The sequence below is a fragment of the Toxotes jaculatrix genome, chromosome 1 (genome assembly GCF_017976425.1).
Source record: "Toxotes jaculatrix isolate fToxJac2 chromosome 1, fToxJac2.pri, whole genome shotgun sequence".
NCBI classification, from domain to species: Eukaryota; Metazoa; Chordata; class Actinopteri; family Toxotidae; genus Toxotes; species Toxotes jaculatrix.
Window position 1 is genome coordinate 29,660,811 of NC_054394.1, and position 26,577 is coordinate 29,687,387.

Consider the following 26,577-nt stretch of genomic DNA (forward strand, 5'->3'; position numbering starts at 1 on the left):
TTTTTGTTTACTGTTTGTTGTATCTTTAACTTAACTTTCTTAGATGCTATTTTTTGCACTTTGCATTTTTTTTTGTACTTGAATTGCATGCACACTTCTTGTTTTTCTGCACTTTATCCTTTTTTACTGTTTTTCTTGTTAGTCTTATCTTATCTTAAGTAAAGCCATGCTGCTACACCATGCTTACTCCATGCTAACTGCTGTTTTTTAGGCCTTTGGTGGATGCATAAACATGTAAGCAGGTTGTTTCCTGTTTGTTTATTTTAGCTGGCTGGGACATGCATGGTAGAATTTTGATTATGTATTCTTTTGTACAGAAAATCCTCCATTCATCCACTCAAGCATCTTTTGTTTCACCTTACCCTTAATAAAGGATTGAAATGGCTCTTGGATCCAGTGTTTAAATGTGCACACCAGACAGAGTTTCAAACACCAAAGACAGACTTTTACATGGATGGTACAGCCAATGAAGTGGCTTCCTTTAAGCAAACAGTGGCACTGTATGCAGCATAGACTGTATAAAGCATGGACGTAGCACCCGTGACCTCACCCATTGGTTTCGGGGAGTCGGTTTCGTGACCAAACCATGGGCATTTGAGCCGCGCCATCTTGGATTTTAGTGGAAGTGTACTTTCCATATTTGGCGAAGACGCGGCTACTCTACGGGTCAGCCGGCCGAGAACCCGGCCACTTAGCCCGGAGCAAGCGAGCTAGCCTAAGGCTAATCAACTAATCAGCTAGGCTAACAAGCTAAGCGGCAGCTACATCCACCACCACAAGACAGTCCCCGAGTCCGACCCGACTAGCTCGACCCCGTACGAGCTAGTCGTACGATAACAATAATAATAATATATTAAAATGTTTAATATTTAATATTTACCGGCTTTCACCGCTGCCTCCATCCACTATCCACTTACAGTTACAGCAGCACACAAACAACAGCAGCCGCTGACTGACGGAGCTGCTCTGTCCATGCAATGTCGGACTTTTTAAACAGAAAAATGAGACGAAATAAAATTGTAGCCTAGTATTCCCGCAATAAACGGACTCGGAGAGCACGGAACACACAGCAACAGCGTTCCTAACATTAGCTGCTCCGGTCCTCTATCTGTAACAGCAGCGACCATAAACCGGCAGTTAAGTCATAAGCCAGCGGCAAAATATGCTAATACATGCTAATTAGCACGCACAGGTAAAATAGTGAGAAATTTACTTACCGAAAACACTGCAACACAGACTCCTTCGACGGTCGGTTAGCCCCCCCAGTGTTCACGGAGGTGGAAACTATCAATAGAGACCAAAAACAAAAAATATACCAGGTTGTAAATATGTTTTTTTTTAGGCTGTAAAGTTGGCTCTTTTTACATGTGGGTCAGTGGAGAATTGCTCACTTCTGGAGCCAGCCCCCAGCGGCAGCCGAGGAACTGCAGTTTTTTTGAACGCGGAAGTGATCCTCACTGCTGAAACCTACAACTCCCCCCTTGGTATGCAGTCACAGTATGTCAAAGAAAATCATCACAGGGTAACAGGCAGGTCAGATTTCAAAAGGCAGTCTCATAATGCCCTCTTGTGTCAGAAGGTAAGAGGTAACACAGACAATGGCTCCAATATTTATGAATAATATCTGGATCCAAAAACCTGGCATTGGATGTCTTTTTAGGTCCATACAGGCCATACAGTATTTGTTTGCAGTAATTTTATACTTTTGTAAGAAGATACATTTTTAAAAAAGAATAAATATATAGTTTGGAAAATAATACCAGAAAACAGAAACACACAAAAAGTAAAGAAGGTATGTCTTACAGATCTTGGGCAATTTCGTTTTTACAAGCGGTAAAAATTTTATTTTGAAGCCGCACTTTAGGTGTCTTATTTTGAAATCCTTTTCGACTAGTATTCGACTTCCTCCCGGAAGTGTTCTCCATCGTCCGGTCTCATATCCATTCCGCAGCGTGTGGGGGTTGAGCGAGCGTCAGATGAGCACTCCGTTTCATCAGTTTGAGTAACATTTCGCAATTTTTGGCATGTAGACACCAGAAAAACAAACAAAAAAAAAAAAAACAGCGAGCGACCATGCAGATCCTGACTCCTCATGTTTACTGGGCTCAGCGACACGGAGAGATTTACCTCCGGGTGGAGCTGAGCGACGCCAAGGTAGGACAGTCCACAGACTCCAGCTGGCTGCTTTCAGCCTTAACTTACACAAACGTGTCCTCTACGGATCAAATAATCTGTTTAAGTGGTTCTAAACTTTATTTTCTCACTGCTGTGAGTTTAACGTTTGCTAACGTTTTCTCTGCGGTACTGCACAGTACACACAGTTAGCTTAACTGTTAGCTAAACTGTTAGCTAAGTGATGCTGTAGCTTCAGTTAAAAGGAGGATAAATCAACTTCCACTGTTCCTTCGTGGAGGTAAAAACGAAATAAATCGATGTTTTTCTGTGTTTTTGCAGAACAAAGCACACGATTTAAGGTGGAACTGATAACCGTTTGTCTGTCGTACAACAAACGATAAGGTGTTTTGAATATCATGAGGAAGTTTGTCTAAATTAACATAATACAAAACAACGCTACCCGGCTTGATAGTTTCTGTATTAACTCGAGAATAACAGCTGTGAATGGCAGCTTTAGTTTGATCACCTTTTCTTCTGCTTGAGGAGTTATAAATGGTGCCATATCAGAGTCAATGGAGAACGACAGTTGAAAGTGACACCTCAAGACTGGGCCCGTCATTTCTTCTATTCCATCTGTTTGCATTAGTAGCATGAAATTCAGGTTCTTCTCCTCCTCTGTATTTGCGGGTTCAGACGTCTCCATCCTCATCCTGCATCTGTTGGACAAATGTCTCATAAAAGATGCATGACTTTGTAATGGTAGTTCTGGATCTTGTTTAGCCTCTTAGGAGATAGATGACAACTGAAACAGGCTGGCAGAAGAACACCTGTCCTGTTTCACATGTTGGGCCCATTTATATCAGTGAGGAAAGGCTGAATATAAGAATGTTCTCTCAGTGTAAGTCAGTGTAATTCATTAGCGTCATATTACAGCTCCAAAATGACCAGAAACAGTTAAATATGGGTAACATGCTACTTCATTACCATGAACACACACATGCTGTTTACTGTGAGTTAATCCCACATACACTGTCCTGCTGTCGGAAATACTCAGCGCACAGTGTGGATTAATCCGCTGCTAAAAATAGTTCCCAGTAAATCCACCTCCTCTCTTCTGTTTGGGTAACGTTTGATAAAAACTACGGTGTCCAGCTGTTTTATTTATATGTTTGATTTATTTACCCCTTTCTAAAAATGAAAGCCTTGGGTGAGTCAGAAAGTCAAGCTAACTCATTGTTGATCTTTTTGTGGAATTTGTTGACAGTAAGAAAAATATAGAATATCACACAGTGATATTAATATCTGCCTCACACACGGTATGTCCATTGAATGCGTCAGCGTCAGGTTGGTTGTAATGGACGTATTTGTGTTTTTCAGAATCTTGACATCAGCCTGCAAGAAAACAACACGCTTCAGTTCAGAGGTTGGTATTTGACTTTAAAACACAAGATAAGGTCCACTGTGTTATTATTCTATAAAACAGTAACCTTAATATTTTTCTACAGCACAGGGCCATGGAGCTAAAGGAGATAATGAGTATGAGTTCAGTTTGGAGTTCCTGGAACCTGTCAGACCTGAGGTATTGATCTTTTATCAATCTATTACTGATCACTGATCAGGGTTCCAGTACCAGTTTTTGCACAATAGCACATTTCATGTTTTTTCTCTTGCTGCCCAGAAAAAAACCCCACAGTTTTATAAAAAGCAGAATACGTGAACGCCTGCACGATAATGTGTCGTGGTGCTTACTGAGCAGGAGTACCAGCGAGAAACGGCGAACGCTGATTGAGAAACGCCTCCTAGCTGAAGTGAGGCTTGATTAGCTGGTACACCACAGCCTGGGGTTGTTCAGCCAGATCACTATCAGTGAATTAATGTGAGAGACAAAGAGCAGCAGGTTTTTATTCTGAAATGGATGTAGATGCTGTTTGCCCAGTTCAGGGTTTGGAGGAGTGACTTAAGATCAGACCTGTGATGTCTGGTGATGTTCGTTAGTTTTACACATCACAAACGGTGTGTGTGTCTCTGTGTGTGTGTCCATCATGGCTGTCTCCTGCAGATCAACCATAAGTCCACCCAGCGTCAGGTGGACATCAAGATCAAGAAGCAGGAGGAGCGCTGGTGGGACCGGCTGACGCTGCAGGAGAAGAAGCCTCTGTTTCTGGCTCCTGACTTCGACCGCTGGCTGGACGAGTCTGACGCAGAGATGGAGCTTCAGGCTAAGGTAGGAATGTAAAAAACAAACAAATAAAAATGAGTCCACTGTGAAGAGAGAGTAAAATGTCGTCTCCCAGAAAAGGTTTTTGACCTGGCATGGGTCTTTTTTTACTTTTAGTTTGTGCCTCCTCAGATTTTCTTAATTAAAAACAAAAAAATAAACTGTTTGTTTCATCATAGAAACAACAGATTTAAGATATTTTGCTTCACTGTAAATTTGCACTTTCCTTTTCCTTTAATTTCACTTTACACAGCGTAAACAACAACAACACTTGGTAAACACTTTGGTCATTGTAAAGTGTGATTTCTTTCAGGAGGAGGAGAAGATAAAGAGGATAAGCGTGGAGTCGAGAGTTCGTAAAGACCGTGAGTCACACTGAGCTCTTCACCTGCAAACATAAAACAAACCAAACATAAATAAATAAATAAATAATCTCACTCACAGATGTTTTTAATTGGACAAACGTCTTCTGTCCTCTAGGCCCCAGAGGCCTTGAGCTTGACATGTCTGCTCTAGGGGGAATGTTGCGGGTGTGTCATTAGCATTAGCTGATTTTAGTTGTCTTCTTCTGTTTCCTCAGCTTACCTTGGTCTGAAGAAAGGCTACTTATTCATGTACAACCTTGTGCAGTTCCTGGGATTCTCCTGGATCTTTGTCAACATGACTGTTCGACTCTTCATTCTTGGTCAAGGTTTGTAAAAAAAAAAGGAGATTTTTAGATTCTGTTGCACAAACTGTTGAAATTTGATGGAGATTTTTGTATGTACTGGAGTTGTGAAAATAAAAAAATATTTGTGTTGTAATTTTGCTGTTTGCATTTGTTTGGTCTGGCAAATAGGTTTGGCTAACCTGTGGGTTTTGTTTACAACCTGTGTGATCGTCCGGCTGCTCATGTTTCTGGTATTTATTGATGCTTCCACGTTCCCAGATCTGAACAGTTACTGTTAACTTGCAGTGTGAGTTCAGTGTTTTCATAACTGAGAGAACAGATGCCTAAAACTATGAAGACAAGATCCACAATAATGACTGAGTTCTCCCTTTGAATCTCTTTAAGTGCAGTTTTGTGTGTGTCTTGCTCACAAATGGTGTGTTCTTAACATTTCTACCAACTGCTTTTAGAGTTATTTCCAATCTTCCTCGCAGCAACTATTAAGCCACAAAGTTCATTTCAGTCTACCATTAAAAATCAGCTTGCAGAGACATGAAACCTGCTCGAGACAGGTCATCCATCACAGTTTATTTTTAGTCGCCCTGCTGTCAGTTACATTGCCCTCGTACTTTATTTAATACATCACACAAATCGAATTTAAAAGTGAAAACAAAGACGCTCGACGTGAAACAGCTGAGTAAAAGCAGAATTGGCAGACCGTAGAGGGACGGGCTAAATAAAGACACAAACGGGGATTCAAACTAAAACAATTGTGCTCTTTAATAGCGTTTGAATTTTATGGATGAAAAAATTAATTACTGGACGACAGTTTTTGGCTCAGTGTTTGTGGAATACAGAAGCAGAAAAGACAGAAACACAATTAGCACCACTGTGCAGTAACAAAAACACAGAGAGAGAGAGAGAGGGCTGTGTTTTTGTTAGTGAGCAGCTATTCACTGATGAGCTCATTTGAATAGAAACAGGAACACAGTTATACAGCAGGGATTTGTTTTGCAAATAACGTGGATGATGACTATTATGGATAGTGGCTCAGACAATGTGCTGTTTAATTATGTCTGTTTGTTTCTCGCCCTCCACAGATTCGTTCTACGACACCTTCCACACCACGGCCGACATGATGTATTTCTGTCAGATGATGGCCGTGCTCGAGGTCATTAATCCCTTGTTGGGTCTGGTCAAGACTGGATTTTTTCCTGCTATGATACAGGTAATAAAGGGGAGACAGTGACTTCTCATTTTCCTCCTCTCAAGTGTGAAGTATCATAACAATGTGTTCGAAAAGTGCTGCACAAAATAAGAAGTTTAAAATTCCCTCCACGGATGTTTGGAACTGAACTTGAAATGATGCAGAATCAGATATTTGTGTGAAGTTAATCTGGGTTTATTCTGCTCTGTGATGTTGCAGGTGGCAGGGAGGAACGTCATCCTGTTCGTTATCTTCGGCAGCCTGGAGGACATGCAGAACAAGCCTGTGGTCTTTTTCGTCTTCTACCTGTGGAGCACCATTGAGATCTTCAGGTCAGCTCAGATCACCTTCTTCTTCTCTGTGGTGAACTTGTTGTGTCGCCTGCTGTAACGTCAGACCGTCCATCTCTTGCTCCAGGTACCCTTTCTACATGCTGGCCTGCATCGGCACAGAATGGAAGCTGTTAACGTGGCTGAGATACAGCCTCTGGATCCCTCTGTACCCACTGGGGGTTGTAGCTGAAGGTCAGTGACTCGCTGGTTAGTGACCAGGTTGTTGTGTCCACTGATGAAAATGGTGGCAGTCATTGTTAGCTGTGACTGACGGTGTGTTGACATGACATGTTTCCAGCGGTGGCTGTGATCCAGTCCCTGCCCGTCTTTGATGAGACCCGTCTGTTCAGCCTCCCCCTCCCTGCTGTGCTGGGACACTCTTTGAGCTTCTCCTACACTCTGCAGCTCTACCTGGTCCTCATGTTTCTGGGTGAGACATCCACTGACGTACCACTAAACTAACTGAGATGCACAGGGATACTTGTTAGTGCAGCGATGGATTTCGTTGTTCGTTTTTTTGTCCATTCAACCGACTTTCAAACGATCATTAAGTTTCAACTCACTGATGAAAATTTGTCCTAGTTTTCAGAGATTACGTGTAAGGTCATGAATATTTTTTTGGTCAGTTTTCCTTTAAAAAAAACTTTTTTTAGAGGCTGAAATTTTTCACCATTTTTTGGGGGGGAAATTGAAAAATGATTGCCGATTATTTTTCTGTTGATCAACTGATCAAGGAATTGACAAATCATTTGAGCTAAAACTAACCTGTGAACCAAGTAACGACAGAGGTTCCTTCTTCTCTCCAGGACTCTTCATCAATTTCCGTCACCTGTACAAGCAGAGGAGGAGGCGGTACCGCTCGAGGAAAAGGAAAGTCCACTAACTGATCACACACCCTGAACTGCCGTCCACTGACAGATAAAGCAGCTGTTTTCTTTTCTTCTTACTGCCTTTTGTCATCTTCCACACACACTCACAATCACACTGATCTGGTGGCGGGGGCACTGATCGCCATTTTTCCTCCACTGGGTGAACAATAAACCTTCTCCAGACCAAATCCTGTAAATCCTACCGCACCAGCTCGAGGACTCACTGTTGAACGGACGTCACCTGAAAACGCTGCACAGGTTGATCCTGCGCTGCAGTGAGTTTGAGTCGGGATCTCGTTTATTCTCTAAAAAAAATTAATCAAGATTTCCATGGTGTAATGGTGCTTTATGGCCTTTTTACCTCTTTATTACAAATCACAAAGGCATTAGTCAACATGCAAACACCTTTATATTTCTGTTGAAAGCAGATACAGTTTTTCTTACTCTCTGCTGTGGTGTGTTCAATTTTAAAACGAAGGACAAGCAGGTTCCTTGGACTATCTCCGCGATGTCCGTGTCTGCTTGTTTTCTTCTTCACAGCCTGTGGACAAAATGTTTTTTTTTGTCCGATGACTGAATTCACAGGAACGTACTTAAACACACCATGAGCGTCTGAAAACTGTTGCTGCTTGCAGCTGCATGAAGACACAACACAGCAAACGCAACCAAGCTTTGAGCTGACGATAAAACCTGAAACGCCTCTTTTGTGGTTCTTGTATCAATAGAGAAATTATTTCAGAGGCTTCTGTGTGAAAACTCTGAACTATAAACGGTCATTTTTAAGCTTCCTAACACTGAGCCTCGGCTGAAAGTGTCAGTCAGTCGCTGCTTTGAATATTAACAAAGTCATGCAAATTAACGTGGAGGGAAATATTTTAGTTTAGTATAGTTTAAAGCTGCAAAAGAAAAATGTCTGAACTGTGAATGAAGACCTAATGAAGCGCACACCCTGAAATCCTGTGATGACAGCCGGCGTCCCTGAAGGACGTGGGTGGGTGTGGTCAGAAATGGGATTTGTTGCACCTGTAACCTCGCCCAGCAGTGATGTCACGGGGTCCTGGAGTACACCTGTGCATCACTGTGGCAAGCTGAGACGTTAAAATGCTGAAGGGCAACAAAAGCAAGATTCTCAGCGGGTGTTGAGTTGCTCTGTGAGGCTGGTGGAGGCGTGAACATCAGAATTCACTGCTCTGGAGTCGTTTGTGTATTTACAGGCTGAAAGAATACAAAGCAGTGCAGAGACGGGTGGAGGGTGGAGGCAGAGGCTTGATAAAACCGCTCAGTGTAGAACTTTAAAATTTAGTCTGGTGCCTCCTAGTGGTAGTTTCAAAAATGAAGTGGAATGAAGTCATTACTTTAAACTTGCGGCTTTTGTCTGAAAGACCTATGATTCTTCAGTGCTGTGGTAATGGAAAGATATTTCAGGACTGTCAGATGTCCCGGATCAGCTGTCCACCCATGTTTTAACCACAGTCCACATGTTCAAACTGTGAGTGACTTGATTTTTGTTTGTTTGTTTTTGTTTCTTTCTGGCCTGTACACCACTGAGCCTTCAGTGTTTTTTTGTTTATATTTATTTATGTGGAGTACTGGAGTTGTTGCTTTTAATTTATTTCCTGTGGTGTCTCTTGGACACTTACATGTCCATTTTATTGTGTTTTTCAGAAATCCTTTTGCGGACACATTCAGACTGACGCTGTCACAGTTACAGTTTTGTTGTTTGTTTGTTTGTTTTGACATGTTGTGCTTATTAGTTTACAGTAAATGTTGGACCTTTAAAGGATGAACACTGGCCATCAGACTGACCACTGACAGAGGCCTCGCTCTGTGGGACTGTTTTCCAAAGTTTATCTGAAGCTGTTATGAGGCCTCAGCAGCCTGATTTCTGCTGAAAGCCTCTGTTTCAACGCTCATGGACGCCTGAATAATGTTTTAAGAGAGATGTGAAAATCTGTGTACCCGTCCTTTAAGTTTAGCCGAATGTATAAAAGAAAGAAAATTTACCAGTTGAACAAATATTGCATTTGTTTTTATTTCGATTCAGAATTGGGGTTTGATCTTATCAGTTTTGTTTTTTTTCCAGCACTATTTTACTTTTTTTTTTTTCAATCAATGTTGATTAAACAGTCTAATTAACTTATAATCAGAGTATTGTCATTGGATGATGCTGTACTTTCCTCCTGCCTCCTCTTTGGGGCGTTTTCACTTTGTCTGATTGGACCTTAAAACTTAAACCTTCATCATCGTTATTTGGACGTTTTGGTGACCCCATCACTTTTTACACGGCCTCTTTTAATATAGTGAATTCTGTTTTTCTCGCTATGTTTTAGTTTTGTAAATTTAGTAGATGAAAAATAATTTGGTCACATTTAATTTGATTATTATTATTTATTATAAAAAAAAAATCTGGTCATACATGATGTAATGACCAACCAGGTTTGAGTTGTGGACACATTTTGTTCCTGATTTAAAAAAAAAAAAAAAGCGCTTGATTTTCACTCGTATTTTTAAATCACGTTTTGCTGTTTTATTAGGGAAGAATTCTCCGCTCTCCTTCAAACGAGGCTTGACCGGACCACACCCTGCATAACGACCGAACTCCTCCTGTCAGCCTCTGATCGTGTAATTATTCTGCGTGCAACAGGCGCCGCGCTCAGAGCCGCCTCCGAGGTTTCACCTCAAACCGGCGGCGGCTGCTTCGACCAGCACAGCAGTTTGAATGTTGGTGTATTGATACAGAGTTATGTGTGAGAGGGAAGGTGAGAGGTGTTTGGCTCCTAATCCTCTTAGCCGCATTATGCTGAGCCTCGTTCAAGCCCTGACATGCGGTGCGCCCTTGTAGCTCCCCAAAAACCGGAGTCAGCATCTCTGCGTCCGTTGCGCACAGCTGGGCGGACGGTCCGCAGCCGCGAGGCGGCGAGCGGCCGGCGGTACAGGTAAGACCCGCAGCAGCGCTCACCGCACACGGCTGCCTTCTGGATTTTACTGTCCCTTTGTTAGCATTTTATTATTTTTATTTTTTGGACCGGTGGGTGAATATAGATTAAGAGTTTGCTTCGACCTTGCGTGATAATCCGCGATGACCTCAGTTACTCCACAGTTAAACCTCAGCCCGCCGCTTCCAGCCACAGGTTCGGCGCTTTTTATTCACACGCATGTCTTAATGTTCTGGCGGGAGCGTCAATTAATGTTTCATTAACAATCGTTTAGTGCGCGAGCATTTCGTCACGTTCTTTCCGAGCGCGCGCGTTCACGCTGTACCACCAAACACAATTAAGAGTCATTTCGGAAACGAACGGTTTTATTTTGACGCAAGTCCCGTTTTTTTTCCCCACCGTTTTAACGCGTTTAACGTGACTCCTGTTTTATAAGAAGCCAAAGCCCGTGTGATTATGTAGCCATAGTAACAGGTGGCTGTCTGCATCCCCCATCACGCCCCCCCCCCCCCCCCCACACCCCTCAACACTCACACACTTCTCAGTGGATCTGCCTCTGCTGCTATGCAAAAGCAGAGAAGACATTAAAATACACACATGTTCATGATGCTGTGGTTTTCAGCTGTGTGTGTGTGTGTGTGTGTGTGTGTTTCTGTTTTCAGTCCTTCCACAGGTTGAAGCTGCCAGCTGCAAAAGATGAAACACACCGTGTGCACATGTGTGCGTGTCTTCTCTGTCAGTGGCGTCTTCTCGCCACGTAGCGGTGCCGGAACTGTCAGGGAATAGCAATGCATCTGACATAGCTTCCTGTTTGGAGTCGAGACCACGAGGGCAATGAACGTGCACTCGCCTCCGAGGAGGAGACTCAGGCGCTGTCGCGTCCTCTTCTTTATCTCAGGTGTGCTGCTGTGTGTCGTCTACACTCTGACTCTGAGAGCCGGCCTGTCAGAGCCGCGAGCGTCTGAGCGGACGGATGACGCTCTCAGAGCAGAGGGAGGTGATGATGATGTCTTGGAGGTCAACATTCGAGAGGTGGCGGCATCCAATGAGACGCAGGAAGAGGCCGTCTCACCTGAGGGCAGCAAACCTCCTCTGGTGATGATCGTCAACAGGACGGACATCGAACAGTGTATCTACGTAGAGCCTCAGCCCCCCAAACCTCCTCCGACTCCACCACCGTCAACTACCACAGTCCCCCCACGTCCCCCACTCCAGCCCCCTCACAGGAAGGGTGAGTACCCAGAGGACATCTTCTCAGTGGAGCAGCGACGACAAGGCTGGGTGGTCCTGCACATTCTAGGCATGATCTACATGTTTGTCGCCCTGGCCATCGTCTGCGATGAGTTCTTCGTTCCTGCGCTGGAGGTCATCACCGTCAGGCTGGACATTTCCGACGACGTGGCCGGGGCCACCTTCATGGCGGCCGGAGGCTCTGCCCCTGAGCTCTTCACCTCCCTGATCGGTGTCTTCATCGCCCACAGCAACGTGGGCATCGGCACCATCGTGGGCTCAGCCGTCTTCAACATCCTGTTTGTGATCGGCATGTGCGCCATTTTCTCCCGGGAGATGCTGCACCTGACCTGGTGGCCGCTGTTCCGAGACGTGACCTTCTACATCCTGGACCTCATCATGCTCATCGTCTTCTTCTTGGACAACATGATCCTGTGGTGGGAGAGCGTCATGCTGTTCCTCGGCTACATCTGCTACGTGAGCTTCATGAAGTTCAACAGTCACATCGAGCAGGCGGTCAAGACCCAGCTCAACAAGCACATGAGTATCGTCAAGGTGTGGACGGCAGAGGAGCCGGAGAAGGTCAGTCGGTATCACGTTCGGACGCATATCTGGAGAAACAGCAGCTTAAAGATGAAATATTCAGGTTAAATTAATAAATATCTGTATTGTTCCCACTGAGGCCATAGAAAACAAACCTCTGCCAGTGTTTCTATCAGTCTGTGTCCATTAAAGTTGATTTAATAGTTAAATACTGATGCCTCTGGGACATAAATGTAGATTTATCTTTTTGAATGTGAATATTTGCTGGTTTTCTCAGTCGTCTGTGAATATACACCTGAATGTGTTTGGGTTTTGGATTGTTGGTCAGAAACAAGCAGTTAGTCTACTCCAGTCATGTCCTCTAAAACTGCCTGAATGATGAATGAACTCTGGCAGGTGTCTCGCAGCCTCTGCCTGTACACAGTATATTTTCTGTCCTTTCATCTGCTCACAGTCGGAGCTGCTGCCTGCTCAGACGCAGTGAACGAGGGGGACGGTGATTTGTGCGTCTGAGCAGGTGACAGCCCGTATTTGTGTACAATCCTTTGATGATGCTGAACAGAAAGGAGTCCAGGTGTCACAGACGCTGATGAAGTGCTGGAGATGTCACTGTGTTTCTGTGTCGCAGCCCTGACATATCAACACGTGGACTTCGTTTCATTTCATTTACAATTTGGGATTTTAAAAAAAAACAACCTCAAACCAAAGTTTTGTTTTTAAAAGGCGTATTTCTCAGACAGAGAGAGAGAGTAAATGTCTCAGCCTGTAATTAACATGCACAACTGTGTTTCAGTGTTTCAAGTATCAGCAGCACATTCTCCAATTAGCCTGAAGCACGTCTGCAGTCACTGTGTGGCGCTTCAGTCACCGCGCTCAGTGTAATGAGCCGTGCTGCCACATGAACAGGTCACAGTCACCGGAATCCAAGTCACGCTTTTACAGGAACAGATGCATTTTTACTCTTATTAGTACACGTCTAACACGTTTGGTCTTTTGTCTTTAACAGTGCGTTCCGTGACGACAACCCGTGGACACCTGTTGGACATAGAGTAATAAACACACATAATCCCTTTATCTGAAAGGAAAACAAATATTACAAACAATTCATCAAACAGTTTTATGACAGCCACAGTCTGATTAACCTGAAAGGGGCTGGACCCCAGTTAACCCTGTGTTTGCTACCCCTCTTTGTGCCCAGCGTGTAGTTTTCCACAAAAAGACACAAGACATCCATATTTCATAATCTGTCCATGTCTCTGCCCATCAAGCGTCGATGAGCTTGTGTATTTATGTGTCAGCTGCAGTTGCTGAGGTGCTGTTAACTGAATTGGTCGTCACTGACTTTACAGGAGTCTGAAGCTCCACCACCACCACCACCTCCTCCACCTCCTGCTGCTCCTCTTCCTCCTCCTGCACCAAAGGCCGAGGATAAATCCAAACCGGGACCTGAACCACCTCCGAGCAGCCCTCAGCGCAACAAACCACCATCAGACCCGCAAGAGGACAAAGCAAGACTCAGGGTATGAAAAATGATTTTACTGTTGGAGTTTACTGGAGTGAGACAGCAGAGGTCAGCAGGTTGGTGTCAGCGGCTCTTACCTGACACCTGTAAACACCTGCAGGAACAGCAACAGCCAGTTTTCCATCCTCATTTTGTTCATTCATGTAATTTCTTATTTATGTTGTTTGGAAATTAATTCCTCATGTAAAAGGAGAAATTAACTCCAGAGATTATTTCACTTTAGGATTTATACAGTGGAGAGTCATTGAAGTGTAGCACTGTAGATGTTCCCACAGGAAACACAGAGTTTTTGGAGCTGGAGTTTAATGTCGGACCGCTCTGCCTTGCAGGTCCGTCCCGTCCTGCAGCGAGGCGGCAGCTCGGCCTCCCTCCACAACACGTCGCTGCGGAGCACCATCTTCCAGCTGATGATCCACACCCTGGACCCTCTGGGAGAAGGTAACAACCAGAGCCAACCTTCTGCAGTCATGGGATAAAATCTGCGGCCCGGTGGCGGAGGTCATGATGCAATTTATAAAATCCCTGAGAAATTTAAAAGGAGGAGACAAAACCACTAAATTCACCTTTTTTAATACTTAAATATTGTCCATCAAGTTCAGTCACGTATAGAAGCTCAAACTGTCCACCATGGACCTTTTTCCTGGTTTTCGTAGTATTTTATAAATTAATACTTTTCAGGAAACAAACAATTTACATCCAAGAAGCCAGTGTTTTCTGAAAACCTGTCTGAACGTTGTCTTTTAAAAAATCACTGAAAGATTAATCAGTTAACTTTCAGCTGACTGATGGATTAAAGCTCCAGCTCTGCGAAGCAGTGACTCGGCTCCGTGCTGCTTTGTCCCGTCCCGTCCCGTCCCGTCCCTTCCTGTAAGACAGGGCGACCTTCACCGCGTCCTCGAACTCGCCAGGCCGTTGTTCCTCGCTCTCGCTGCGCTCGGCCACCGCTGAGCCTTAATCAGCTTTTCAATACAGGCTAATAAAAGCTGGATAAGAGCCAGCGTGGTAGCAGACCAAGCTCTTTATCTCCATGGAGCCATGGAGTAGCGGTGAGGCCCGGGGCCGAGACCGGCTCCATGCAGCTGGACTGGGTGTCAGTGTCAGTACCGTGGTTAACTGTCAGCATCTTTAATGAAGCTTCCACAGAACTGAGCCTCTGTTTTTTTCTGTTTTTGTTGAGTTGCATATATTCAGATGTGGAGCAGCGGATTGTGAGGTAGTCAGTGAGTGTGCTGCAGCGGGTTTCTGAACTGTGACCCAGTGTTTAGACTGACAGGAAGCGAGGAGGCTGTGGTGCGACCAGATGTCGTGAGCATAAAGAATCTGTTTCGGTTTTGATTTTAGTTTCCAATTAATTTCAATAAATTCAAGTAATTGAGTTTTATTGATCGGTTATGAGTCGTCGCTGCGTCCTCTCCTCCGCTGAGCTGTTATTATGCCACGTATTATACGGACTAAAACTAAAATGTAGACGACGCAGTAACATGAAAATTAAATAAAACTTGGCCCTGAAGTTAAATCACTGCTCTTGGTTTCCATTCTATAGAGGCAGCTCTTAGAGGGGCCCTTAAAACCCCGGGCCCCAGGAAAGCCAGACGAGGTAAGAGCGGCAACAAGTTGTGGCCTTGCTGTTGTTTCCTGTTGCGTCTTGTTGTGATTGTGTTGTGTTCTCGTTCATCTGACGCTGAACTGCGCTGCATCCACATGCAACACAGTCGAGACGACAGAGAACAAACGTTCCCACAGGTTCATCCAGCAAATGAACAACTGCTGATTTTCAGACAATTATTCTGAAAATTTTCCAGAAAATTGGCTGGAAAATTCTGGACCCTAAAACAAAGCATCAGCCACAATTCCCTGACTTTGCAGCTTCAGTCTGACCTTGAATAGAGTTTAAAAAATAGACTTAAAGAAAGAAAACTCTCATTTCATATTTATGCCTGGTTGTATGTAATTGTAGTGTCACATAACTGGAGGAGACAAATGTCAGTGTTTGCTCTGATGTGTCTCGATCAGAGACGTCCTTTAATGGGGATGTGAGAGGGGAGGGGTCAGTGCAGAGGAAAGGTAAGAGGTTTTTGTGTCGTGTTTGTGTTTCCTGCTCTGTTGTGGTCGTTGTGGTTCTCAGTCCGGTTTGCTTCTGTCCCAGATGTGTTTCTGAACTGATGTTCAGTGGTTGGTGTTGCATGTTCGGTTGCATGTTCGTGTGTTTCCATCCAGTTGTTTCTGTGTCGTCGTGAACATCACTGACCTTTTTCACACACCGGCTGTTTGGAAAACCTTGGATGATAATCACAGGATTATTTTTACAGAGTCTTAGTTTGTGGGTCCTTGATTTGTTTGAGTCGTCCTTCTCTTAATTGCAGCAAAGAACAAAGTAAAGCCTCTGAACGTCCCGGTCATGGGCGAATTACAGAGCAAGTCACAGCGACGCCACCCTGAAGGTGAGTTTAACACCTGTCTTTAAAGGTACGATCAGATGGACATGTTCATAAAAGGCCACAGTCCCATCAGGAAATGTGTGTTAGCTTAGCACAAAGACTGGAGGCAGGTGGAAACTGCTAGCATAGGGGATAGCTGGGGGCGCAGCAGCGTGTGGAGGCTGGTTGTCTGTCAGTCGACGGTCAGAGGAGGTTTGGGGCTGAAGGAGCTTGTGCTCCACAATCAGCGGAGCCTCTCAGTCGGTGTGTTCGTGCGTCACAGTGTGGAGTAATGAGGTGCTTCAGAGTCTGAGGTGCGGCACGGAGCCTGGAGAGGCCTCAACGAGCGCGGCATCAATCAGCCCGGGGATTAACATGCAGATGGGAGTGTGTGTGTTTGAATCACTTTTCCTCCGTGTCTGCAGCGCGTTTATCTCCAAACACTCCAATCACTCCCACTGGCACTTCAGACCGGCCCACGCAGCATAATCATTCTGTGTCAGCTTATCGTTAAAATTTTGATTTGTTTTGTCTCTGAAGTAGGAAACAGGCAGCGGATCTGTTAGAGCAGGGGTGGGCAAACTTTTCCACAAAGGGCCGGTGTGGCTGCAGGTTTTTTGTTCCAGCCAAGCAGCAGAACACCAGACTTGACTCATTTAATCAACTGATCTCAGTCTTCAGACAGTTGATTGGTCAAACTGTGTGCTCTTCACTGGTTGGAACAAACACCTGCAGCCACACCGGCCCTTTGTGGAACAGTTTGCCCACCCCTGTGTCAGAGCGTCAGTCCGAACACCTTCGGAGGATTTTAAAATGTGTGTGTGTGGGCAGCGTTCAGCTAACTCTGAGGCCTCCAGCTGACCGAAGTGACACCCAGTGTCTCAGCAGTAAAATAAGCTTCAACTCTAAGATCATTATAAACGACCATCAGTATGAAGGTTAAAGGCCACACGTGGAGAACCAAACATGTTTTTTTAAAAAACAATTTATCTTTATTTACTAATAAATTAATGACTGTAAGTAAAGAGGAAAGAGAATAATAATTATTTTAACAAAAAATATTAAATAAATCAATAAAATCTTCAAATCGGTAAATCACGGAATGTTTGAATTAACTTTCCTTAGTGAGTGACTGAAGTCTGACATGAACAAAGACGACTGAACATTCTGTGTCTCTTTTTCCAGATGTTGAACACAAGCCAAAGTCCGAGCAGGCGCCTGCTGCTGCCGCCGCCCGTCCACCAGGGGACGCCGCGGCCGAGCCGTCCACCTCACAGCCTCCGAAGACAGAAGAGACGGCTGAGAAGGCGTCCGACGAGCCGGACGAGCCGAAGGTACGAGGACATGGTTTCCAATAAACGCATGCATCTGTAGTGGTTATCATGGAGCAGCATGCTGCGTTCAGGTTTCACGTTATTTCCATCAGTTCCGGTCTGATTCAGGTCTTCATTATACCCTGACCCCTACTCCCCATCACTCTCCATCACTCTCTCACTCCTGTGTGTGTGTTTCCTTTCCTGCAGGCGGTGGCAGCATCCGCGGGTGGGTCACCGGGCAACGCTGAGGACGGGAGCGGTGACGAGGGGAGCAGTGACTCCGGCGAGAGCGAAGACGAGGACGACGACGATGATGATGATGATGGAAACGAGGGGGAAGAGGAAAAGGAGGAAGCAGAGGAGGAGGAGGAGGAGAATGAGCCGTTGTCTTTAGAGTGGCCTGAGACCAGACGCAAGCAGGCCACCTACCTGTTCCTGCTGCCCATCGTGTTACCGCTGTGGCTCACGCTGCCCGACGTCCGCAACCTGGTGAGTTTAAACCAGCGTGAGCTGCAGTGCATCAAAACACCGGGCATGCAGCTGCTGCAGCCACGGTCAGTGTACAGCATCACCGATGGCCACTTAAAAGACGGTGGTGTTACCACAGGGTACAGTACAAAAAAAGACAGATGTGAATAACAGGGTGATCTAACCTTACACATCTGGATCCACATCTCAGAAAGTTCTGTCGTAGTTTTTTTCTGAACGTCTTTTGTGATCTTTTTTTTTTTTTCCAGGCGTCCAGGAGATATTTTGTCGTAACGTTCATCGGCTCCATCCTGTGGATCGGAGTTTTCTCCTACCTGATGGTGTGGTGGGCTCATCAGGTTGGTTCACACTTCACGTTTACAGGAACTTTGATGTGACTCCCGCTCACAGACCATCCACACACAACTTTAAAATCTAACTCTCACCCAGGCTGACGTGTTATTGCTATTTTTAAACTAATTTCACTCATTTATGAGTAATCAGAATAAACATCAATGCTGAAGAGGAGATGTTCTTTCTTAGAGTGGTTCAGAGTATGGAGGCGTCCCGATTAAAGAACATGCCAGACGTCCAGCTGAGTTAGTCAATTTATTCTGTACTTCCTTTAATGCGTGGGTATGTGAATGAATGAGTGAGGGAGTGAGTGTGTGAGTGTGTGGTCTGAAACGACAATACATAATAAACGGTAAGTATAACGTGCAATGCAGTTCAACATGTATGACTGATGTAAGTAAAAGGACTTTAAACGCAAACGGAACGTATTAGCGTTGCGAACAAGCTAACATATAGCCTCGTACGGCTCATAGGCTAACTTAGCCGTTAGCAACAGGCTGCTAAGCAGGAAAATGACTCTCAAATGAACGTTACACCCAGCTTTTAAGCATGTACGCACTAAACACTACCGGGACACACGTTTGAAGCTAACGAGCGACACCGCTAACTGTAACAGCCGCTCAGGCAAAGGAAAAAACAGGTGTCTGTAAGTTCGCCGTCTTTTCTCCTGCACAGGTGGGCGAGACCGTGGGCATCTCGGAGGAAATCATGGGCCTGACCATCCTGGCAGCCGGGACCTCCATCCCAGACCTGATCACCAGTGTGATCGTGGCCCGGAAGGGTCTGGGGGACATGGCCGTGTCCAGCTCAGTGGGCAGTAACATCTTTGACATCACTGTGGGGTGAGTTCCTGCAGCTCATATCAAACTCAGCTGTACTCTTGATTGATTTTATGCCTTAATAAAACACTTGGCGCACTGATGGAGTCTGAGCCGTGGAAATGGTTATTTATGCTAATTTTTCTCTAAAATAAATAAATAAATAAATAAATAAATAATACACATAACGAGCGAGGACTTTATTAAGTACAGCAATTAACGCTTTCTCCGTTTCCCTTATCATTAGTACCAAACTGCGTAGGCCTTACCTGATGATTTACAGCTCAACAGCAGCTAATATTTTAGGGAAACTATGAGGAAATTAGCCGGAAAATGCAGAATCTGTAAAATGAAGTGTTTCCAGCTTGTTACGTGTTGATGTAAAATCTTAATCTGAAAAGTAGCTACAAGAGAAGGAGTATAAGATGACACAGTATAATTACCTCGGTATCGTCCATCAGTACAAACACGTCTGTCCTCTCTGGTTCTAGTCTGCCGGTGCCGTGGCTCATGTTCTCTCTGTTCCACAACGGCAAGCCGGTTCCCGTCAGCTCCAACGGCCTGTTCTGCGCCATCGTCCTGCTCTTCCTCATGCTCCTCTTCGTCATCATCTCCATCGCCGCCTGTCGCTGGAAGATGAGCCGAAAGCTGGGCTTCACCATGTTCGTGCTGTACTTCGTGTTCCTCGTCCTCAGCGTCCTGCTGGAGGACCGGGTCCTCATCTGCCCAGTTTCGATCTGAGCTGCCGAGGCGGAGAGAGCGAACGTGCAGCCGCCGTGCGTGGACCGGACAGGATCAATGCTACTGTATGTAGGATGTGTTAGTAACAAGCGTGATGTCAAGAGGCGGACCTGGCACACAGTAGAAACACAGTAGAAACACATAACTAAACAAGCAGTGACGTTAAAGGAGAAATCCACCTTCAGCGCACGGCAGAGTCACTCAGAGCAGAGCTGGTCAGCACCGTGAGCAGGAAGATTATTCAAGAACAAATGAAATCTGATGCATCAGAAACTCCAAATGTAAAGTGTGAATCACAGAAACCATCCATCAGATACGTTTTCTGACTCCACTGCAGCTGCAGGAAGTCTCTCCACCGCGCAGGTGGATTTTTCCTTTAAACGCCTGAGGAAACACCTGAGGTGACTTCAGTAAATGAACTAAACACGTGATGTCCACTGCAGCAGTGACGGGACAGAGTCACCGTGCAGCGATTCGAAAATCAGTGGATGCAACTTCACTTTTCTATGTGCAGTATTTTCTGAGCTGTTTCCCTAAAACTCTGTTCTGTATTCAACCAGACTAGTGTTTGTTCATGTTCAGTGTGTACATGAGGTTTTTTTTTGTGTATGAAACTATATTTCATTGCGTCGACAGTGATTGTATGTGCGTCAGGTAAACGTGTATCAGGCAGGTGTCGCGTTGTCAGCTGTTACTGTCTTGTTAAATGCTCTTGTTGGACTGAAGTGGATGCAAACGTGTATTTATTGATAGGAAAACTGTCAATATTTCAAATTAAAAATCCATGCTGCAATAAACTATTTTTCTAACAGTGAACTGGAGCTGTGTGCAGAGGTCATTAAAGTCAGAAAACAAAGAGCTGCCCCCCCCCCCCCCCCCCCCCCAAAAAAAAAACAGGCCACGCGTCTTTAATCAAAAGGCTGGGTCATTCAGGGTCCAGCAGAATCCATCTGAATGACCCACAGCTTCTGTTAGAGACTGAAATTTCACTTTCAAACAAACAAAACTTTGCACCAGGAGCCAAAATGAGAGTGTAAGTGATTTTATTTACAGTCAGACAGTCCCGTAGATATGGTCACTGTACAGAACCTTCACCACATCTGAAAGGACTCCAGCACATGTGAGAATTAAACTGTTATAAAATGGGGTTTCTACAAAGGGCGAGTTAAAATTTACATGGCCCAGATTCTGCAAAATCATTCGTTTGTACAACTTTTTTTTTTTTTTTTTTTTTTAAACACAACAAAAACCCACAGATGGACGGCAGCTTTTCCGAGCTGCTGACATCGTAGTCGATGTGTCCTCGCCTGGACCCGCCGAGATTTCCAGGCTCAACGCAAACACTTTCCCAGTTTTGGTTTTCTCTGCCACAGATCACACACATGGTTGGCATTCATGAGACCTCTGTGAGTTTTAACACGAGGTCCTCCTCCAACCATCACGTCAGAAGTTTGGTGACAATGACAAGTTTCTATCCTGTCAAAATCCAGTTACATCCAGAATCTTTTTTTTTCGCCGACAGAAGCTTAGTCTTCAAAATTTAAAATAACCAATGAAAAATCTGTTTTTCTTTCATCCTTTTAAAGAAAAGAAACCAGAACTTCAGCTTTAAAAATAGAGAGGCAGACGTGCAGATGTGTAGACATTTTCTGTGTATCAAAAAAAAAGATCAACACATTTTGCGAACGTGGATACACATCTACAAACCTCAGCGTGTAAACGCAAATATCAAGTTACACATTTACAAATCAGGACTTTCACATTAAAGATCTGTGCGTCCTGTGTGCGCAAAGGTTTTTAATGTTTACGTCCTGATTGCATCTGTACTACAACAAATACTTCACAGCCTCAAGGTGCACGTTAAAGTGGTTTGTACCAGTGTCCTTCCCCTTAAGGCGCTTTGAGACTGTGCAACTACAATGATCACATGAGGCCTCTGTGCACTGTGTGATTCTCTGCAGCCTGAGACAAAAGTCGACAATCGTGAGAAAAATGTGGTAAAATCTTTGGCTGTCGATCAAAGTGACGGTCGGAGATCGCACTGAGAGACACGTCCACACCTCTGATGGTAACCAAAGATCAGATTTACAAACCGTCCAATCACAATATGGCAGAAAGTACACAACCACAGACTGTATGAAACATGGACGTAGCACCCGTGACGTCACCCATTGGTTTCGGGGAGTCGGTTTTGTGACCAAACCATGGTCACTGGAGCTGCGCCATCTTGGATTTTAGTGGGAGTGTACTTTCCATATCTGGCAAAGAGGCAGTCACACTGCGGGTCAGCCGGCCGAGAACCCGGCCACTTAGCGCGGAGCAAGCGAGCTAGCCTAAGCCTAATCAACTAGGCTAACAAGCTAAGCGGCAGCTACACGCAGCTACATCCACCACACAACAGCCCCCGAGTCCGACCCGACTAAAAAAAAGAACCCGCGGTCGTACGGGTTCGAGCACTATCCACTTACAGTTACAGCAGCACACAAACAACAGAAGCCGCTTACTGACGGAGCTGCTCTGTCCATGCAATGTCGGACTTTTTAAACAGAAAAATGAGACGAAATTAAATTGTAGCCTAGTATTCCCGCAATAAACGGACTCTGAGAGCACTGAACACACCGCAACAGCGTTCCTAACATTAGCTGCTCCGGTCCTCTATCTGTATCAGCAGCGAACAGAAATCGGCAACTAAGTCATAAGCCAGCGGCAAAATATGCTAATACATGCTAATTAGCGCAAACATCCAGGTAAAATAGTGAGAAATTTACTTACCGAAAAAACACAGACTCCTTCGACGGTCGGTTAGTACAGTCCACACTACAACAAGCCATACTGTCACAGAAACCTATCCGAACATTGGCAAACAAACACGGACACTGCGGCCCCTGTCAACCGCTGGAGGTAGCCAGAGGCCTCTGGATGTAGCCGCCTAGCTCAGCCGATGCTTTAGCAAAGAGCTAACTGCCAGTGACCGTCTATGGGGATGTAACGATGTATACGGTATGTTGGCCTGGATCAACTCATGATTCATTCATCCTGCAGTAGTAGTAGTTTTGGGCGTACGCCATCTTTCAGTACGAAAGCTGCGCACTCCTTCGCACACGAGGCCTCAGGTGAGCTCACCTTCAGTTTCACGTCCAGGTAAAGTGGTTCAGGTGTTCTGGGTAAATGTGTTTGTCTGATTGACTGTTTCTCTGTCACTTAGCTTCTGAGGAGCTTAGCTGTAGTTCAGTACAGGTCCAGCTAATTAATAAACATAATATTATAAAGTCACATGATGTGCATGTGACTTTGACCCAGACAGATCAGGTATAAACCTAAACCTTAAAGTGCAGCTAAGCTAATGTCAGAGCAACATTCCCACCATGTTTCTTTGCTGTAGAGACGTCACTTATTTTCTTGATGAGTACAACATCACATTAAACGACTGCAAAACTAAAATAAGAGAAAATAAAAAGCTGCAGTTCATCAGAATTCTCCTTTAAGAAGTGTAACCGGTCCAACATGGCAGCCGAGAGCAGCAGCTCCTGTGTGTTCAGATCTGACGGTTCATGGTGCAGTGAGCTGTCAGTCCACCTTAAATTCATCTCTCAGCTCAGGAAAAACCACAGAAACGAACATAAACTACATCTTATGATCACAGGCGTGTGTCAACCTGACGAACAGTAATACTGACATTTCGTTGATGAACAGCGCGGTGTTACACTGGTGAAGAAAACTTAAAAGATTTAAATATTGTTCATCTCCAAATCCCAGAATATTATTTGGTATTTTTGCTCTAATAATGACTAAAACGATCAGTCATCAAAACAGATGATTAATTTTCTGTGGATTGACTAATCACTGCAGCTCTAATGCACATGATTTTTTTTTTTATGCTCCGTCACATAAATCATGGAAACTTGGTCATTATTTACAACAGACACTACATCCACACTGCAGCATCTTTTCCACACGTTGGTGGAGATGAGCTGTGTGTGTGTGTTCAGGTCGTCCTGGTTTAAACTGTGAGACGACGACGCCCAGCGACTACGGGACACGATAAAACACTATGCCCGACAAAAAGAAGACACTACAATAAATAAAGCTGGCTTTGTATAAATAGACTTCAAGTTAAAATATTGCTAATATTAGTCTTTATATACTGAACGACTATACAATATAAATGCTGCATGTAAAAAAAAATCCTCTACTGCTGTGTATTGACAGTTTGTATAATTTTCACAGGATTTCCACAGAGACCAGGTGAGTGGTGTTTATTTATGAGCTGTGTGAGTGGTGTTTCCATCATCAGTCAAGATAACGTCTGTAAAACTTTTTGTTTGTTTTGTTTCGGGCTACATAACGCTGACCACAGTCCACTGTACCTTTTTTGATCACTTGCAGAGTTTTCCCAAAACGTTATGTGCGGTAGTGCACATTCACAGTTTTCCGACAGGTTTCCTGAGCTCGTCTTAAAGCGATGGCGTGGGCGGTGAGGGTTTTTCCAGGTGTGTGAAGGTGAGCGTCTACAGGTAAGGCTCTCCGAACGTCCTGCGACACTCCATGACCCCCGTGCTGGGAGGACGGTCACAGTTATGGGTCAGCTTCACCAGGCTCGGCGTGAGGCGGTCGTACGCCAACTTGTACTCACGATCGAAGGCGTCTGAGGGAAGACCAAATGCCAACAGACCAAATGACTGCAAACACTAGTAGTGATGAACCCACACAGACATCAGCCAAGCTTAAGAAACATGACTGTGTAAATTACTATTTACAAACATGCTCCCAAAATGAACTTCACTGAAACATAAAATTAATGACTCACCAATATCGATGTTATCTTTTCCTAGAGCCACCAGGGAGAGGAAGAGGACGTCTCTGTACAAACTCCTGAAAAGGAAAGAGCAGAGGTCAATGAACCAGAACTGACAGAAATGTTTCACAAAAGCACAAAACATTAAGTAAAAAAATAAATTCAAATTCACATATTTCTTTTTTTTTTTTTTTAAGAATGATGTGATAAGACTCAGTAAACCTAATCTCAGCAGGTAAGTCATTCCAGAGTTTGGGAACCTGGATCTCATAAGCACAATAGCCCTTAGTCATGACCCTGGAGTTAAATGACACGTCGCTGCTGACCTTTGCCGTTTGACCCCGAGCGTCTGTCCCAGCAGCTGCAGCAGCTTAGCCATCGGTCGGCTGACGTCGTTCCTCTGGATGCTCTTCACCACACTCTGCAGCAGCTCCTCGCTGAGCGGCTCCTCCTCCTCCGGGACCGGCCGAGACAGAGGGTAACCCACGTCTGCCAACACACACACACACACACACACACACACAGAGAGTTCAGCAGTAGACTCATCATATTAATGCTTAAGACATACAGTAGAACATGAATGCAAAATGAGGATGGTTTGACCAGAATCTGAGGTTTTCACTTCACTGTAACATGCTTGGGGCTGGGTATCTGTACCAGGATGAAGCAGAATCTAAATCATAATCTAATAATTAATAAATGAATGATAAATAAATCAATGTCAAACCTACTTTTACCAAAGGACGAACAGTTTAAGTTTAATACATCATAAACTCCTCGAAAATTTCCTGTAATTTCTTGTGGAAGTTTTGTTTCAGCTCGTGATGCAAACAGCGACTTCCTGTTTACATTATAATTATAATTATTAAAAATGAAACCAATAAAACGACTAAAGGTTCAGCAGAGCCAGCGTGACATGGCTGGTGATCAGTGCCCAGCCCGTGAAGCACTACAGCAACATTCATCTTTAAAAGCTGCAACATGAAAACGTTTAATGTCCATGTCAACAAGCGGAAGAGAACAGTGGACATTCACCAGAGATGCAAACCCACATTCAAATACAGAGCAGGGCTGTATTTGAGACAAACACGTTCCATGTCAACAGTGTTTCATGAAACAAAAACAACCCCTGTGTCAACAATCATCAGAAGATTTCACGCTACACAGAGGCTTTCATTCCCAACACCGTAAAACCACGAGAGGCACAGGCCGACTTTCCACAGACCACACTGAAAAGCATCAAGCAAAGAACACACAACAGAGAGGGAGAGAGGGGGACAGCAGGCCTCAGACAGGACGGTCAGACCACAAACCACAGGACTCATCTGCGGGAGTCTGCAGCAGAGGTGAACACTCACTCTCTAACAACAGAGTACAATTAAGCCCTGAAAGACAAAGAGCAGACAGAGCCTGTTAGCACAAGGATTAGCCGACTGCCAGGAGGAGCTGGCTGCAGCTCCACGCCTCCTTCCCCATTCATCAGTTACTAGAGACTGAGCCAAGCGACGAACATGTTGGCACAAGAGCCTGTTCATTCACAGTGATCATAAATCCAGCTGTGGTGCAGTTGTTCTCACGATTAACTCAAATTCTGATCTCAGATAAACAGCTGGTGGTGCTGATTTTCCATAACACCACTGTAGAGGAAGATGCTGCAGTGAGACGATGTTATTTAAAAAAAAATCATCAGTCAGAGCTCGAACGGACAGAAACGACAAAACATAACAGACATAACGTTTGTTTTTATCTTACAGCAGTTTGAAGGCCACACAGATCTAATGTCTTCGTCTGGTGAATTTCTAACTGGTCTGTTCTGCTGCCACAGAGACAGACAGAGAGAGACAGAGACAGAGCAGTGTGACTCACTGTATGTGTTCCACAGGATGTAGAGAGGCTGGATGGGGTCCTGGTGCAGCTTCAGGTTGTCCCACAGGATCTGGATCAATACGTGTTTACTGTCCTCCGACATCCAGTGACGAGGAACCTAACGAGACGGGGAGGAGAGAGTCATTTTTGTGTGTGTGTGTGTTTTGACTGTTATTGGACA

At 44.7% G+C, this 26,577-nt stretch overlaps 3 protein-coding genes across 7 annotated transcripts in view; 2 read left to right on the plus strand and 1 right to left on the minus strand.

Moving 5' to 3' along the window:
- The first annotated feature begins 1,934 nt into the window (after positions 1-1,934).
- On the plus strand, positions 1,935-7,729 carry LOC121179769 (very-long-chain (3R)-3-hydroxyacyl-CoA dehydratase-like). The gene is made up of 11 exons (XM_041034793.1): positions 1,935-2,154; positions 3,493-3,538; positions 3,621-3,694; positions 4,175-4,339; positions 4,647-4,698; positions 4,914-5,024; positions 6,083-6,210; positions 6,409-6,521; positions 6,607-6,713; positions 6,820-6,951; positions 7,328-7,729. The coding sequence occupies exons 1-11, from the start codon at positions 2,074-2,076 to the stop codon at positions 7,402-7,404; spliced, it is 1,086 nt and encodes a 361-aa protein (XP_040890727.1). The 5' UTR covers positions 1,935-2,073; the 3' UTR covers positions 7,405-7,729.
- Positions 7,730-11,160: 3,431 nt separating this feature from the next.
- Positions 11,161-20,455, plus strand: LOC121179749 (sodium/potassium/calcium exchanger 1-like). The gene is made up of 10 exons (XM_041034771.1): positions 11,161-12,138; positions 13,449-13,619; positions 13,951-14,059; positions 15,635-15,685; positions 15,985-16,062; positions 17,224-17,372; positions 17,562-17,843; positions 18,092-18,181; positions 18,852-19,018; positions 19,486-20,455. The coding sequence occupies exons 1-10, from the start codon at positions 11,161-11,163 to the stop codon at positions 19,733-19,735; spliced, it is 2,325 nt and encodes a 774-aa protein (XP_040890705.1). The 3' UTR covers positions 19,736-20,455.
- Positions 20,456-22,580: 2,125 nt separating this feature from the next.
- LOC121175525 (C-myc promoter-binding protein-like) overlaps positions 22,581-26,577 on the minus strand; it is a 52,079-nt gene continuing 48,082 nt past the window's right edge. For 4 of the 5 annotated variants that reach the window (XM_041029585.1, XM_041029446.1, XM_041029516.1 and 1 more), the window contains 4 exons: positions 26,397-26,514; positions 24,857-25,019; positions 24,543-24,607; positions 22,581-24,380 (listed from right to left, as the gene is read on the minus strand). In XM_041029585.1, coding sequence (XP_040885519.1) covers positions 24,244-24,380; positions 24,543-24,607; positions 24,857-25,019; positions 26,397-26,514 — 483 coding nt within the window. In that variant the 3' untranslated portion in view covers positions 22,581-24,243. The remainder of the gene's footprint in view (positions 24,381-24,542; positions 24,608-24,856; positions 25,020-26,396; positions 26,515-26,577) is intronic. The other variant, XR_005892746.1, reaches the window with a different exon arrangement.

Excerpts from the sequence above, each read along its gene's own strand:
- LOC121179769 (XM_041034793.1), top strand. The coding sequence starts at position 2,074 with ATGCAGATCCTGACTCCTCATGTTTACTGGGCTCAGCGACACGGAGAG. Across the intron at positions 6,211-6,408 it reads TTTTTCCTGCTATGATACAG|GTGGCAGGGAGGAACGTCAT; the intron begins GTAATAAAGGGG and ends GTGATGTTGCAG. Across the intron at positions 6,714-6,819 it reads ACTGGGGGTTGTAGCTGAAG|CGGTGGCTGTGATCCAGTCC; the intron begins GTCAGTGACTCG and ends ACATGTTTCCAG.
- LOC121179749 (XM_041034771.1), top strand. The coding sequence starts at position 11,161 with ATGAACGTGCACTCGCCTCCGAGGAGGAGACTCAGGCGCTGTCGCGTC. Across the intron at positions 12,139-13,448 it reads CGGCAGAGGAGCCGGAGAAG|GAGTCTGAAGCTCCACCACC; the intron begins GTCAGTCGGTAT and ends CTGACTTTACAG. Across the intron at positions 18,182-18,851 it reads TGGTGTGGTGGGCTCATCAG|GTGGGCGAGACCGTGGGCAT; the intron begins GTTGGTTCACAC and ends TCTCCTGCACAG.